Here is a 15,120-nt window from a genome sequence, read left to right on the forward strand (position 1 = left end):
TATGTCCCAGAACATCTGGTGTTTCTTAATTCGAACAACTAAGCCAGCATGGCAACGGCATCACAAACATTCATGCGTCCCATTATGCCATAGACAATGAAGATTTTTTTAATTTTTTTTAAACAATGACTTTGAATTTTAAAACAGTAAGTTAAAATGGCTTTATATTATGAGACTTAAAGGGATAGTTCACTTTGAAATTAATTTTTGGTATGTTTTAGCTTACCTCAAGGGCATCCAAGATGTAGGTGTCTTTTTTTCCGCAGTAGTTTCAATTTGTATATTTTTAGGTCAAACCGTTCTTGTCTGTCAGTCATATAATGCAGGTCTATGGTCATTATCTCAAAACACAAGCACAGAGTCCAAATTAAAACAATTCCCCGTCGTCCAAATTAAACAATTCCCCATCGTAAGTACACATTGATGGCCTAAGACACGAAACGAGCGGTTTGTGTGAGAAAACGAACAGTATTTATATCGTTTTTACCTCTTATACGCAGACATGTCCGAGTGATCTGATCTGACGTGTAAGCAGACTGGCGCATAGACATATACACTAGATGTCGCCTTGTCTACGGCAGTTCATTGGAACGAATGTCTTTAAGGCGACATCTAGTGTATATATCTATGCACCAGTCTGCGTACACGTCAGATCAGATCACTCGGACATGTCTGCGTATAAGAGGTAAAAACTATAAATACTGTTCGTTTTCTCACACAAACCGCTCGTTTCGTGTCTTAGGCCATCAATGTGTACTTACGATGGGGAATTGTTTAATTTGGACGACGGGGAATTGTTTTAATTTGGACTCTGTGCTTGTGTTTTGAGATAATGACCATAGACCTGCATTATATGACTGACAGACAAGAACGATTTGACCTAAAAATATAAAAATTGAAACTACTGCGGAAAAAAAGACACCTACTGTACATCTTGGATGCCCTTGAGGTAAGCTAAAACATACCAAAAATTAATTTCAAAGTGAACTATCCCTTTAAGTCCCATAAAAATAAAAAAAAGTGTCTGTGCGACTGACTTAAAATGACTGTCCATTCTGATATATCTTACGTTAATATACAATAAGTATGGCATTTAAATTAGGCATTTAAAGCTTATCCTCAAGAAGCCATTAGTAAATATTGAATTTCAACAGGGCCAATGGACTGAAACTATGTTGTTTTAAACCATACAAACTTGTCCATTGCTCTGTTTAAAGTTTGATTTAATAATAAAGTCAGATTTAATTTAAGTAGATGAGAGATGAATGTGAGATCTTAAAAGACCTTAATGCAAGAAGTAACACTTTCTTTTATCTAAAGCAAGACCTGATATTTACCATATTGCTATATTTTAGGCATATTTTGCTCTGACTTCCCATTGACCCTAGGGTCTGTTATTTCTTACAGTTTTCAATCAGACAGTTTTATGTTCTGCTGATATGGTGGATTTGTTCTGCAGAATCTGACATCATGACTGAAAAGCCACAGTGTATTGCTGTTGGCTCTTTAGTGTTACAAATCACTCATATTGTTTATCAACACATTCAGAGGGACAGATGGGAAAGTACATGCTAATGTGTTCGAGAAAGAGTCACATAATGGCTTTCATGTGTTTGAAATGCATGGATTTCATTCTTGAATGGCTTTCTTGTGAATGTTGCATAACTAAACATACTCACAGCAACGAATATCTCACCACAGTGCTGACACAACTGCGAATCATTATGGAGAAAAAACACTGTGTGTGTGTGTATTTGTGTTTTTGTCTCTGTCTACTTACAACCATATCTGAATACTTTGTCACAGGATAATTTTTTTGCTACTATAGGACTAAAAAAAAAACTGACATCTATCAATTCATTTCACTATCATTTCTTTAAGAATATTGTTCCAGGATAGCCCTGACTGTGAAATCCAGCCCTTTCCTCGACTGTACAGGAGCAGTAGATAGTGCTAGCCTGGACCATGATGTTATTTCATGGCAGAGAGCCGAATCTATGGCTCAGGGCTGAGCTATATAAGTACTGAACACAGACCTGGACTTCACATTCACTCTCTCTCTCTCTCTCTCTCTCCTTCTCACTCCAACTATTTAGCAACTGCTCTGTAAATACATCACAGAAGCAAGCAGGAGTACAAGAGCTTTCCATTTCACAGAGAAACATTTGCTTTGGTAAGGTATCATTTTCTCAGATCTTTTGCTTTCTTTTCTGTAACCACATTTTGAGGATTTGGATTCAGACACTAATGCTTTCTAAATTGTTTACAGTGGAAAGTAATTTCCTTACTGTTGTAGATTTTTTTTATTGGTCTCATGGATGTTTGAGAAAAAAATATCTGTTCAGTCATGAATTTGGATGTTGTTGCTATTTCTTTTTCTTTCTTTTTTTTTGTATGTACAAATTATTTTATCCACATATCAGTTACAAAAGCTGTCACTAGGGTGGTACCCTTCAAAATGTACTAAAAAGTACACTTTAGGTATAACACTTTATTTTAAGGTGTCGTATTTACATGTTACATGTACCTACTATAGTAATGAGTAGTTATAAAGTAACAAACCATAACCTTAACCCTATAGTAAGTACATGTAGTTAATTAATATTACTTAGTACTTGTTTGTGCAAGTACACAGTTACAATGTCACCTTAAAATAAAGTGTAACCTGAAATGGTACTGCCCTGCCCTTGTGATAGCTTTTGCTTTTGAGTGTATAGTCTGATTTTGACATCAAAACAAAATGTTGCATTTTGAAGTATACTATTAGTCTTTTTGTGTGTAGACTTTTAAAGGCTTATCAAATTCTAATATGGAGATAAACTGTTCAAATTGACTGCATTTTGTTTTTCCATACACAAATCTTTCTATGTGCATATGGAATGTAGTTAGGTCTGAGTTTTCTGGCAGGATGTAAAAACAGTTGTGCATTCCCTTGACACACAGTGATGGCTCTCACAGATGTGATATTTGAGAGCAGCTTTAAGTACTTTAAGCTCTTTCTCTGCAGCTTGTATTTGTTTTAGCAGGAGTATTCATGATCTCCACTGTATTACTTCATCCTGTCTAAAGTCTTTTGGTTGTTTATGTAAAATGGAAAGTTTTTCAGTACACTAATTTTGTAATTTTTCTTGGTCCGTTTGAATCTGGAAAAGTTGAAATGAGTTCATAATAAGCTAAAAAAAAAAATGAATAAATAAAAAAGACACAAGAGTTTCCTGTATGATTTACTGAAGTGAAAATACTGTGGTCAATTTCCTTCTGTGCAATTTACTAATGTTATTATATTAATATCTGATTGGCATAGGATCTGTGTCTGGACTATTCTTGTGTTGAAGGAGCTGTGTGTGAGAGGGTCTTTTCCAGAGGTCAGAGGTCATTAACAGGGAGCCAGGATGGGCTGCCTCTCAGCATGGACCTTTCTTCTGTTTCTGTTGGAAATTACAGGCACTTTTTCTCAAGGTTTGTTTTGGCAAAACTCCTGTGAACGTCATTTGAATCAGCACATTTCACACTTTATTGCTAATGCAAGTTATTGTTAATGCAGTCATCTGGCATGTCATTATGGCAGAAGCTGAAAGATTTCAACAGAATATTGACAGCTGGCTCTTAGAAACATGACTCTTCCAAATACCCCAACCCCCAAACCTCTCTTCAGCAAACTCATTATTGCAGGAAAGGCAACATTGTTCTGGTGTCCCCGTATATATCCAGAAGCTGAGGTGTTTTTGCGAGCCAGCGGCAGAAAGACACCTGCTAGCAATTGGTTCTACTCTGTGTGTGAACCACTAGCGGAAATCTCTGTTGTACTCTGCATGTCAGGATAAAGAAAAGGGCTCTTAAATAATCTGAAAGGGGAATGAAAAGAAGTACATTTTCACTTCCATAGTTAGGCTCATGACAATAATCCTTGATTAATCTACAATATGCTTTATTTTCTTTACCACATCAAAAGTAAGTTAAGCCCATCACTGGACTGCATCATATAATTAATAGAACACTTTTTTTTTTCTCAAAACTTTGGCTGTCTTCGAATTAGCAAGGTAAAACTGAGATACTGTGCTAAGATTTTAAGAAATAAAGCTTTTGTTTCCTTTATTAGGGACATGGAGAAACATCATGGGGACATCATGGAGACCAAACCCAGCTGTGTACCATAATGAAGGTAGGTGTATATGTTTCTGACAATATATAGCCAATGAAATATTTCAAAAGGAGATCCAAATGGATGTTTAAAGCCATAAAAATTTAATTTTCTTCAGATAATTACGAGTGGACCACATGGTTCAATGTAGATCACCCTGGAGGAAAAGGAGACTATGAGAACCTGAATGCCATTCGTTTTTATTATCGAGCGCGTGTGTGTGAGGTTCCTCGAGCTCTAGAGGCACGCACTACCGAATGGATCCCAGCTCGCAGCACTGGGGAAAGAGTACATGCTGACCCGGTTGTAGGCTTCTGGTGTGTCAATGATGAACAGCCTGTTGGGAGGAACTGCTCAAACTATGCTGTACGCTTCCTATGTCCTAGAAGTAAGTAAATGCGCCTCTATAAGCCAAATAATATTTCAAACTACAACTATTCCCTGCTTTAAATGGAATAATGCTTCTAACAATCATTATAAATAAATACTGTAATGTTCAAAGTTTTATTATGCACATTTTCTCTGATAATAATGGTGAGCAGATTATGTATTCAAATTAAATAGAAAAGGTGGAGTCTGCACAAATAATTATTCAGAAATCTGTTGTTTTAAGTTTACCATGAGTTAACATCACAGTTTTTGTAAGGTGATGACACCCTAGAAAATACATTGTAAATAAATGTATATTATCCCTCTCTCCATTCAGACATTGTTTCAGATAATGAAGAACTGATATGGGGTCCATGGTCAGACTGGAGTGTGTGTCCAGCCCAATGTAATCAGGTGGCAACACAGCATCGCTCTAGAAGCTGCAAATCCACTTCTAAACAATGCAATGGCCAAACGGTCGAGGGCAGGTCATGCCAGGGGCCACCTTGCCCACGTAATGCATTTACTCAGTTTCCTAAAGATAATGATTAAAAAGGATAACTTTATTGTCATTTAGACAAGAAATCTCTAAATCTTTATTGTCATCCTACCATTTGTTGTTAAAAAAATCTCTTTCCACTTTTCTTCCTTAGGCTGTGATCTGCAGTGCATGATGGGCAAAGTAAACGATGAGTGTGATGGCTGCATGTGCCAGGATCATACAGTTTTAGGATCAGTCCGTAGTGCCGGGGGTCTCCCTGCACCTGGAGCTGCCATTCTCCGTGCTGGTTCCAGGGCAAAACTCCTCACCGTTACTGATCACAATGGGCACTTTCAGGTCCCTGGAATCTGCCCTGATGGCAACAGTACTCTGATGATCAAGCTGAATAATCATGCTCCACACCAAGTCACTGTGCCACCAAGCACCGAACGCACGTCCGTCCTCCTTTTGAAGCTAGAGAGAGCAAGTAATGATTTTTTTAATGACCTTGAATGCATTTAACCTATTCTGTATTAGCATTAGAATTCTACTTTAAGTTTTTTTTTTTTTTGAAGATGCGTGTTTAATTTTTATTAAATGTTAAGTTTTATTTTTACTTATTTTTCCCCCCACTAAAATAATTAATCTTTATACAAGCTAAAAAATAAATACAAGCTATAAGTATGCAGCTATTATGGAACTCCATAAATTCAAAAACACACTTTTGCTGGAAAACAATGGCATACAATGAAAAACATTACTGATTGGTTTGTAGATGCTTTCGAGATGATTACAATTCCTTTTTTGCTATTTAGACAAAACCTCATCCATGTTAGCTAGCTATATAACATTATCTTGGTGAAAATTCTGCAGAATTTGCAACAATGTAGAATACATAACAGAAACTAATCATTGAAGTTCATCAAAGCAAAAAAAATGGGTGTACAAGAACAATACCTGTAACACAATCATTTTTCTCTGTGTTCTTCAGAAAAATTGTATGTGCTGAAAAACCCTGAGAACAAGGCCAGAAGGGAAGGTCAAACAGCTGCCTTCTGTTGTAAGGTTGATGGGACACCTGAACCAAACCAGTATGAATGGTATGATTATGCTTTCAGATATGAATTGATGTTCACTATAGAATTTCAGCAGAACACAAGGAAACCATGTTGCCCTTTAGATGGCATTAAATGAAAAAGTAGAGAATCACAAACAGCATCTAGTATCTAAAGTCAAAGCCCTCATGTCTTATGTTCCTTCAAAAGAATGTGACAGGTGTAAATGAAGACAGTTTAAACAAACCAGGTTAACATGAAGGTATTTCTTAGCTATTAAGAATTGGTCCCCACCCCATGACAACAGTTATCCTGAATGTGAAAACACAATCATAATCACTGTCGTATATCTTTAGGTTCCTCAATGGCACTCTGCTGGACAGGAGTCAATATCAGTATGACGAGACACTGGTTTTGAGGAATCTCAGTTTGGACCATATTGGAGAATACTACTGCAGAGCCAGTAATGAGAACGGAGCCATCAAATCCAAACCAGCCACCCTCACGGTTATTGGTGTGCCCTTATATCCTACTTTAACTATACATATTTCAAATTAACCTAAAAGGTATCTATCAAAATACTTTACAAATAGTGTGATCTTATTTTGGTATTTATCTGTTTTCTATCTATTTCTGTGTTAAGGCCAAAAAGCACCGTCGTGCAATCCTAAGCCTGATTCCCACCTGATCCGCCTACCACATGACTGCTTTCAAAACGAGACTAACTCTTTGTATTACGATGTGGGGAGATGCCCAACATCCACATGCACAGGGAAGCTGGATAACGGCATCAGATGCAAAGACTCAGTGTCTTACTGCTGTGGAATTTCAAACATGGAGGAGAAAGAGATTAAATGTCAGGGATATCAGTTGCCCATCATGGTAGTGACTCAGTGTGGTTGCAAAATATGTGTGGACACAAAAGCTATCATTCGTGGACGTGCTATTGCAGCAGACACTGATGAGCCCATGAGGTTTGGACACATCTACATGGATGGCACAAGAGTAAGTCGAACTGGATACAAAGGCACATTCTCAATCCAGGTACCAACAAACACTGAGCGTCTAGTCCTCACATTTGTGGACAACATGCAGAAGTTTGTGAACACCACAAAAGTTTTACCATTCAATCCTAAAGGTGGAGCTGTGTTTTATGAGATCAAGTTATTGAGGAAAAAGCCAGCTGTGACCATCAGCTCAAGAGAAACTAATAAGCTAGATCTTGGTGAGGTAGAAGGCCAGGATCCCATTGCTGAGATTGAGATCCCACCCAATGCATTCTATAAAGAAAATGGAGAAGTGTTCATGGGAAATGTCAAAGCCAGTGTGACTTTCCTCGACCCCAGGGATGTATCAACAGCAGCGGCTGCCCAAAGTGATCTCAACTTCATTGGTGATGAAGGTGACACTCTGCCCTTGAGGACCTATGGAATGTTCTCAGTGGACTTTAGGGATGAAGAAGGAGGCGACTCGCTCAATGCCGGAGAGGTGAAAGTGCGTCTCGATGCTGCACAAGTGAAGATGCCCGAGCACTTAAAGACCATGAAATTATGGTCTCTTAATCCTGAGACAGGTTTGTGGGAGGAAGAGGGCCAGTTCCATGCTGAGAAGAAGCAAAGGGGGAAAAGAGAGGAGAGGACCTTTCTCATAGGTAACATGGAAATCCGTGAGAGGCGGCTATTTAACTTGGATGTACCTGAGAACAGGAGATGTTACGTGAAAGTGCGGGCTTTCCGTAGCGACCGGTACATGCCAAGTGAGCAAGTTGAAGGAGTAGTGATGACTTTAATAAATATGGAGCCCACACCAGGGTTTTCAACCAACCCTCGGGCTTGGGGTAGATTTGATAGTGTCATCACTGGCCCAAATGGTGCCTGCCTTCCAGCCTTCTGTGATGAACAGAAAGCAGATGCATATTCGGCCTACATCATGGCCAACCTTGGGGGAGAAGAGCTAGAGGCAGTAGCATCCTCTCCAAAGTTGAATCCTAACATAATTGGCGTCCCACAACCCTATTTGAATAAACTTAACTATAGACGTACGGACCACGAAGATCGCAGAATAAAAAAGACAGCATTCAGCATGAATGTGGCCAAACCCCGGTCAAACACGGCTGAGGAGGCCAATGGTCCAGTTTATCCGTTTGACAAGCTTAAAGAGTGTGAGGAAGCTCCATTCAGCGCAGCTCACTTCCGTTTTTCGAGAGTTGAAGGAGATCGGTATGATTACAACACAGTGCCTTTCAATGAGGACGATCCTATGAGCTGGACTGAGGACTACTTGAGTTGGTGGCCAAAGCCCATGGAATACAGGGCCTGCTACATTAAAGTAAAACTCAACAGTCCCCATGAGATCAATGTTCGTTCTCGCAATATGGGAGGTACCCATCCAAAAACCGTTGGCCAACTGTATGGCATCCGTGATTCCAGAAGCATCCGGGACATGGACCAGTCAACTGTTTCAGCTGTGTGTCTGGAGTTTAAGTGCAGTGGGATGCTCTACGATCAAGACAGAGTGGATCGGACCCTCGTGAAGGTAATGCCTCAGGGCAGCTGCAAGCGAGACAGTGTAAACAGCATGCTACAGGAATACTTGGTGAATCACCTTCCACTGGCTGTCAACAATGACACAAATGAGTTCACCATGCTTGCACCTCTGGACCCTCTGGGCCACAACTACGGCATCTATACTGTGACTGACCAAGACCCCCGGACAGCCAAAGAAATTGCACTTGGCCGTTGCTTTGATGGTACATCAGATGGCACCTCTCGAGTCATGAAGAGCAATGAAGGTGTGGCATTAACATTCACCTGTGGTGATAAAGAGGTCACTAGGCAGAGTATGTTCCAGCAGATGCAGAACTCACTGGGTCAAGCCACAGCTGGAAGTGCACGGCAGGGAAGAGGAAACCGGAGGCAGAGAGGCGGCTCAGCAGCACCTCGCAGCAGTAAGAGGAGGAGTACTCGTAATTCCTACACACGTGCCCAGACCGTTGGTTGATATTCCAAGAACTTAAAAACTCTACATGAGACAAGACAGACCCAATCTCTATGGGGACTGCTCTTATGAGAGTTACTGGATTCAAGCCATTTTCAAACTTGACAGCAATAAGAAAATTACAGACGTACAGTATTTGAACAAGGCTGGGGCAAAGTTTTTTCAAATTTCTTCAGTAATTTAGGTTTGTTGATCACATTAACTGGCAAACAATTTGACAGATTTTATGAATTGCAAAGCAAAATCATATTAGATTTTTATTTTAATTATTCATTTTTAATAATTTCACCTATTAAAAGCCTAACAAAACTAAAATCAATTTATTTTTTTTAAGCAAAGCAACTCCAAAGGAATGTGTGCTTCATGTAATTTTTCATTTACATATTGCCTACTCACTTGTACTGTGGTAAATATTTTACTACTTGAAATTGTAAATAGTCAAATATTTATTGCATACTCCAGACAAAGCAGTTGAACACAACATCTCCAGCTAAACAATCATGTATGCCCTTTATCATTCATTAATTAGAAAAATTCTTTAAGATGTCCAAAACCTTTAGAAAAATATGTCATTCTTTTAGACCAATGATTTTATTGGATTCTTTAAAAAAAACAATGCATTTGAGTCTTTGTATTGTCACTGCCCAAATTATAAATTTGTAAGAAAATCCTCTAAGCTGTTTTCTTATAAACATTTTTGCTGATAAGTTTAATTTTTATTTAATTTTCATACATACCTGTAGAAGCTACTGTATAGTAAATATGGGTGAAACAAAAACATAACACCTGTTTGCTTCAGCTAGTGATGCAAATTTACCATATTATGTCATATAACCAGCAATATTCAATATCATTAATTAGCTGATCGAGCGTGCAGCAATACTGAGTTAATTTAAAATATACTTTGGTGGAGAACAACTGCACAACAAGTAGACTTCTGCATTCATATGATGGCAAGGTCAAAATTCAACAGATTCAATGAAGCTTGGTTTCATTTGTTTTACTTTCATTTTTCCATCCCTTCATTTAATCAGTGTGCCACTTCTGGGACCAGTTGCATAAACATAGCCTTTATGTTAAGACTGTGACTTAAGTACTAGTATGACCAACTAGCGATTAGTCAAGGGACAATCAGTCTTCCTTTTTGGTTTCAAATAAGACCAATCTATGATTTTACGAAACTGATTTAACACAGTTATGAACAGTCTTAAAGGGAAAAAATTATAATAATAATGTGATGACTAACTTGTAAGACTAGTCTTGGCAGCAACCTGGTCCAGCTGTTAATTATGCAGTGTCGACTCCAAGCACTGACAAACTTTGATTTCAAATGCTGAATTACACTATAGTTCACATTTGGAAACTGATACTGTTTCCAAGTGTGTATAAATATGCAAGAAAAGTATAACCATACTTTCATTAAGGACATTCTTGGAAGAAAATAATTTGCATAGAGCATCACTTTTTTTACTTCTGTGTAACTGAAATTGCACAGCTTAAAAAACATAAGCCACTTTTAATGAAATCAAGAGATATTTTCTATAAGGCATTGAAATTCTTATTTAGGCCAATCAGAGAAAATGCCTCCATCAAAGATGTCCCACATCATACAGTACGTTTTTTAAATAAATTCAAGGCCATCTGAATAAATTTGCCTTTCCCCATTTGCCGCTGGGGTACAATGGGCTGATAGCAGCTTTATGAGGAGTCTATCACCACTGGAACGAAGTAAAGGGTTGACACATTGTTCAGCGTTCAAGATGGCACTGAGTAGCAAGAACGGGTAAATGTTGAATGTCTCCAGGGGTGTCTGGGCACAGAGGGAATGGGAAGGGGAAGATGAACCTTCGTCACATGAAGTCATCATACTCATTGCCGTAGCCACCGTCAAATTCACCATAATCAGCAATGTCATCTTTCATTTTTGCTTTCAATCCACCACTAGGAAGAACACCTTTCTTCTTTTTCTTGTTTGCCTTCTTTTCCTGTGAATAATGCAACAGCAACAAATTAAGATTGTTATTAAGAATACTTTTCTATTGATATTTTGACCATAATGAATACTTTTTTTTATAGAACTATAAAAAAATGTGAGGCTATAAATTTCATCCTCAATCGAAGGTCCTCTAAAACCAAGTACACAAGATTAAAAACAGTCAAATCATTCAACTAACCTTTTCTTGCTTTTGTTTTTCATTGAGCAGAACAGACAAAGTAGTATTTATTTTCTTCAGGTCATCTACTTCCACTACAGAGACAGAGAGACAGGAGTTAGTATATTTTAGCACAATGGCTAGCATTCAGACGTGCATGGTCTTATGTTTACGCTAGACATGTGCCGTATACGGTTATACGATATATCACAATAATGAACATGCACAATATTTTAATCATGGGCACTTCAATTATAACTAATTATTTATTACGAATTATTCTGCTCTTTGGAATGCATTTTAAGAACACTTTTCCCATCAACTGGTTAAACTGCACAACACCGCTGTATGCTGCGTCAAAAAGGCATGGCGTAAAGAGTGAAGAGCAGCGCTGAAAGAAAATGTACATTCACTCTGACAGCAAATGGCGCTGATGGAACATTACCCCGGTAACCCCATAAACAAGGCAGCTGCGCTACTTTCTATTTCTGAACAGTATTTAAATGTTTCTAACCGACATTCAGATTTTTGTATTCGCTATGGTGTTCATCGCAGCACCGAATTCATAAATATTTAATGATATAATAGGCTATTTATTTTCAAACTTAAACATTTTTACATTTTAATCTGGACTACAACATGCCCTAGATATTGTTTGAAAATGTTTTGATTCTTTATTGTTCAGTCACACTTTACAATAAGGCTCCATTACTTAACATAAACTGACAATGAAAAATACTTCTAAAGCATGTATTAATCTTTAACATTAAATAACACGAAAGTTGTAACTGTATTATTTAATGGACCTGAGCTAACATGAACAGTTAACAAACGTTAACAAAGAATAATAACTTCTGTAACAAATGTAGCTATTGCTCATTGTTAATGTTAGTTAATGAACTAACTAACATTAACTAGGTGAGACCTTACTGTAAAGTGATGCCTATTGTTCTCCCGGTTATAGTATGACAACACCTTTTTTTTGCAACTTATTTCAATATCATGATAATACCGTATACCGTTATAAAAGCTTCAGCAACATAAAAATTTGATAGTCACATGCCTAGGTTACGCAACTCACCATTTAATCTAAACAGCTGGAGATATATCAGAAATTCCTTGTCACAAACATCCATTTTTTTTAGAATAAAAAGGAAGATAATTATCCACATACAACTCAAAATATAATTCTGCACTTACATGAAATACAAAGCTCTCGAAACAGTGACTCCAAAAAGCTGGAATAATGCACTGATTTTTCAAACTGTGTTATCTTATCTTTCAGTAATTTTTCAAATGCAACAAAGTCATCTTTGGATGAGGGGCACATGGCTTCAATTCCAGAGTCATTGTTTGTTGTCATAACAGTAGTAGAAGAATTTGCAGCAGCAGGATCAACACCTGAAATCAGAAAGCTTGGTCAATGATTGACTGTTACATTTACAATATGGACTATGGAAGATTTCAAATAAGTTTCTTACCAAAAGCCTCACGGGCCAATTCCAAGTCTGCCTCCTCCTGCAACTTTTTCAGTCGAAGCTTCTCTGCTATAAGCTCTTCTGGTGATAGACTCTCACTTATCGCTGATTCTTGTTTCTATTCACAAGTTTCAAAAACAAAGGTTATAAATGGTTTGAAATATACAAAAGAAATGAGTATCAGGAGAGAAAGGGTTTCATTCATTATTGAGTAAATATACAACAAATAATATTGTTCTTACCTTCCTCAACTCATCTTGTTTTTTCTTTTCAGCAATTTCTTTCTCTTTTATTTTATCACTTAATTTTTTCTTCTCAGGAGGTTTCACTTCTAAAGGAAATGTAAATCAAACCATAAGAGTACTTTCCACATGGGTTCAAGGAAAACAGTAATAAAACATCTACTACTAAAAATAAATACAGTAATAAAACAACAAAAGATCTACTTAATGCCCAGTTTTACAAATATGATATTGTTCTGCCAACAACATTTATATTGTGAAAAATGATAGCTCAACAGAGATCAATACCAGCTTTTATCTGTTCAACTTTCTTCTCCTCCTCCTCCTCATCATCCCAGTTATCCTAGAGACAGAAAGATACAGTTGGTAACCAACCATATGCAAACTAATAAAATAATATAAAATCAAATCAAATGTTTTCTTGTTCCTATTTACTTGTTTGTTAAGCAGCCGTGTGATAATTGGGACAATATATTGCCTCAACATTATTCCTTACATATATAATGAAATTTAAAAAGCATAATTTATTCACCATAAAAGAAGAGCACAAGTGTTTTTGATTAATTTGGCCATTATAATTACAGCACCAAAGATTATAAAATAACAACATTTAAGCCCCATATTAAAGACCATCTTACATGGCATCAAGTTAAACAAATTCTCTTCTGCTAATAAACGGTTAATACTGACTAAATTGGTAGCAATGGTTATGTAGTAATTTAAAACAGAACTGATTAAAGATAGCTTAGATTTGAGCTGAGCAACTAGATCTACAGAAAGTTCCATAGCTTTTTAAAAATTTTATTTTAAGGCACAGAAATGATAAAATGTCAGTTCCCTGACATTTCCAGGTTTTCATGGTTCTTCACTGGAGAAAAGTCGATTTGAACTCTCGAGGCCTCAGTTAACGGGTTCATTTAGCGAGGCATTTCTAGAGCTGCCATGAAACAAAACAACTCGCAGTAAATGACGATAACACGTGCGCGCGCATGGATCAGACGATGGCGAGCGAGAGAATTCTAGATTTGTGCGTCAACACGACACGCAACGTCACTCACTCGCGTAATGACGTCAACAGGAACTCAATCAGCTGCTGCCTGGCGCAAAAATTACAGCATCCACATGACAGCGATGTAGAACACAAACTTGCATAGTAGAAAGAAACGAAAACCGATTTTAAAAAAGGATTTGGGACTAGCAAGAACGTGACATGCATGTCTTCCCTTGGGAAACTGTAAATTGCGGCATACTACGTTCTCTGCTAACTAGTATATTTAACAAGTTAAAGTAGCAACAACAATTTTATTAACTAAGATTAGCAACACGTTTAAATGAACGGAAACAAATATAAAAAGCTACTAATGAAGGTCCACATGGCCCGTTACTTGTTCGTTGTTAATACTGGATTTATATCAGTTAATATTAATACATTTCAACATCAGCCACTCGCATAAAATGACGTGCTGTCAAAGCTACTATATTGGATTGGCAGGTTATTATTGATGAGAGAATCTGTCAGTCAGATAACAGATCGGTAAAACTGGAAGATGACACGTTTGCTGACGTAAACACACAGAAACTGTCAGTGTACTAGAAAATCGTGAACACGCAACTTGATACAGCTGGTGAATCTCTAAATAAAACGGGCCTATTCTAGGTTAACGTTAGCTAAACGGCTAAAAATACACCATGATCGCCCATATTTGTGCTGCTACCTTTAGTCACAATATCATTCGATAAGACAGAATTAAAAGTAACGTTACTTAAAAGCTCATTATTGATAAAGTTTTGATTACATGGGTATTCGCACGTTACCTTCACGTCTTCCTCCTCGTCCTCGCCTTCCCATTTATCCAGCAGAGCGGCGGCAACTATGATCGGCTCACTTGGATCGAAGCTGTCAGCGTCTTCCGGAAAAACAAAATAATGTCGTGGTTAAGACAGTGACCGACACCCTCTCTTATACACGTAACCTCAAAATATTGAAAGTTCCTTACCCCAGTCGTCGGCATCCGCCATCTTGGCTTAGTGTGAGTAAGTTAAAGTACTAGCTGAGAGAAAGCATGTGCACAGACCTGCTCTGATCTACGCGCTTCTGTCTTTCATCATGCTGACGGGATGTAGGAGGACTGGAGTCCGCGCGCACCACTGCGCTACAACGCCCTCGTGTGGTCGTTACTGTTCTACAAGCCCGCTGTGCCAGG

At 37.8% G+C, this 15,120-nt stretch overlaps 2 protein-coding genes across 2 annotated transcripts; one reads left to right on the top strand and one right to left on the bottom strand.

Moving 5' to 3' along the window:
• The first annotated feature begins 2,044 nt into the window (after window positions 1-2,044).
• Window positions 2,045-9,713, top strand: cilp (cartilage intermediate layer protein, nucleotide pyrophosphohydrolase). Its single transcript, XM_082162589.1, has 9 exons — window positions 2,045-2,173; window positions 3,305-3,459; window positions 4,100-4,162; window positions 4,260-4,529; window positions 4,848-5,024; window positions 5,164-5,478; window positions 5,983-6,091; window positions 6,403-6,560; window positions 6,690-9,713. Exons 2-9 carry the CDS (start codon window positions 3,393-3,395, stop codon window positions 9,044-9,046), a joined length of 3,516 nt encoding a protein of 1,171 aa, XP_082018715.1. The 5' UTR covers window positions 2,045-2,173; window positions 3,305-3,392; the 3' UTR covers window positions 9,047-9,713.
• A 315-nt stretch (window positions 9,714-10,028) lies between these two features.
• On the bottom strand, window positions 10,029-15,074 carry eif3jb (eukaryotic translation initiation factor 3, subunit Jb). Its single transcript, XM_082162614.1, has 8 exons — window positions 14,914-15,074; window positions 14,732-14,823; window positions 13,205-13,259; window positions 12,917-13,005; window positions 12,678-12,792; window positions 12,397-12,597; window positions 11,218-11,291; window positions 10,029-11,028 (listed from the first exon to the last, which is right to left on the bottom strand). The coding sequence occupies exons 1-8, from the start codon at window positions 14,933-14,935 to the stop codon at window positions 10,894-10,896; spliced, it is 783 nt and encodes a 260-aa protein (XP_082018740.1). The 5' UTR covers window positions 14,936-15,074; the 3' UTR covers window positions 10,029-10,893.
• Window positions 15,075-15,120: the final 46 nt, after the last annotated feature.

Source organism: Leuciscus leuciscus, assembly GCF_965113295.1.
Source record: "Leuciscus leuciscus genome assembly, chromosome: 2".
In the NCBI taxonomy this organism is placed as follows: domain Eukaryota; kingdom Metazoa; phylum Chordata; class Actinopteri; order Cypriniformes; family Leuciscidae; genus Leuciscus; species Leuciscus leuciscus.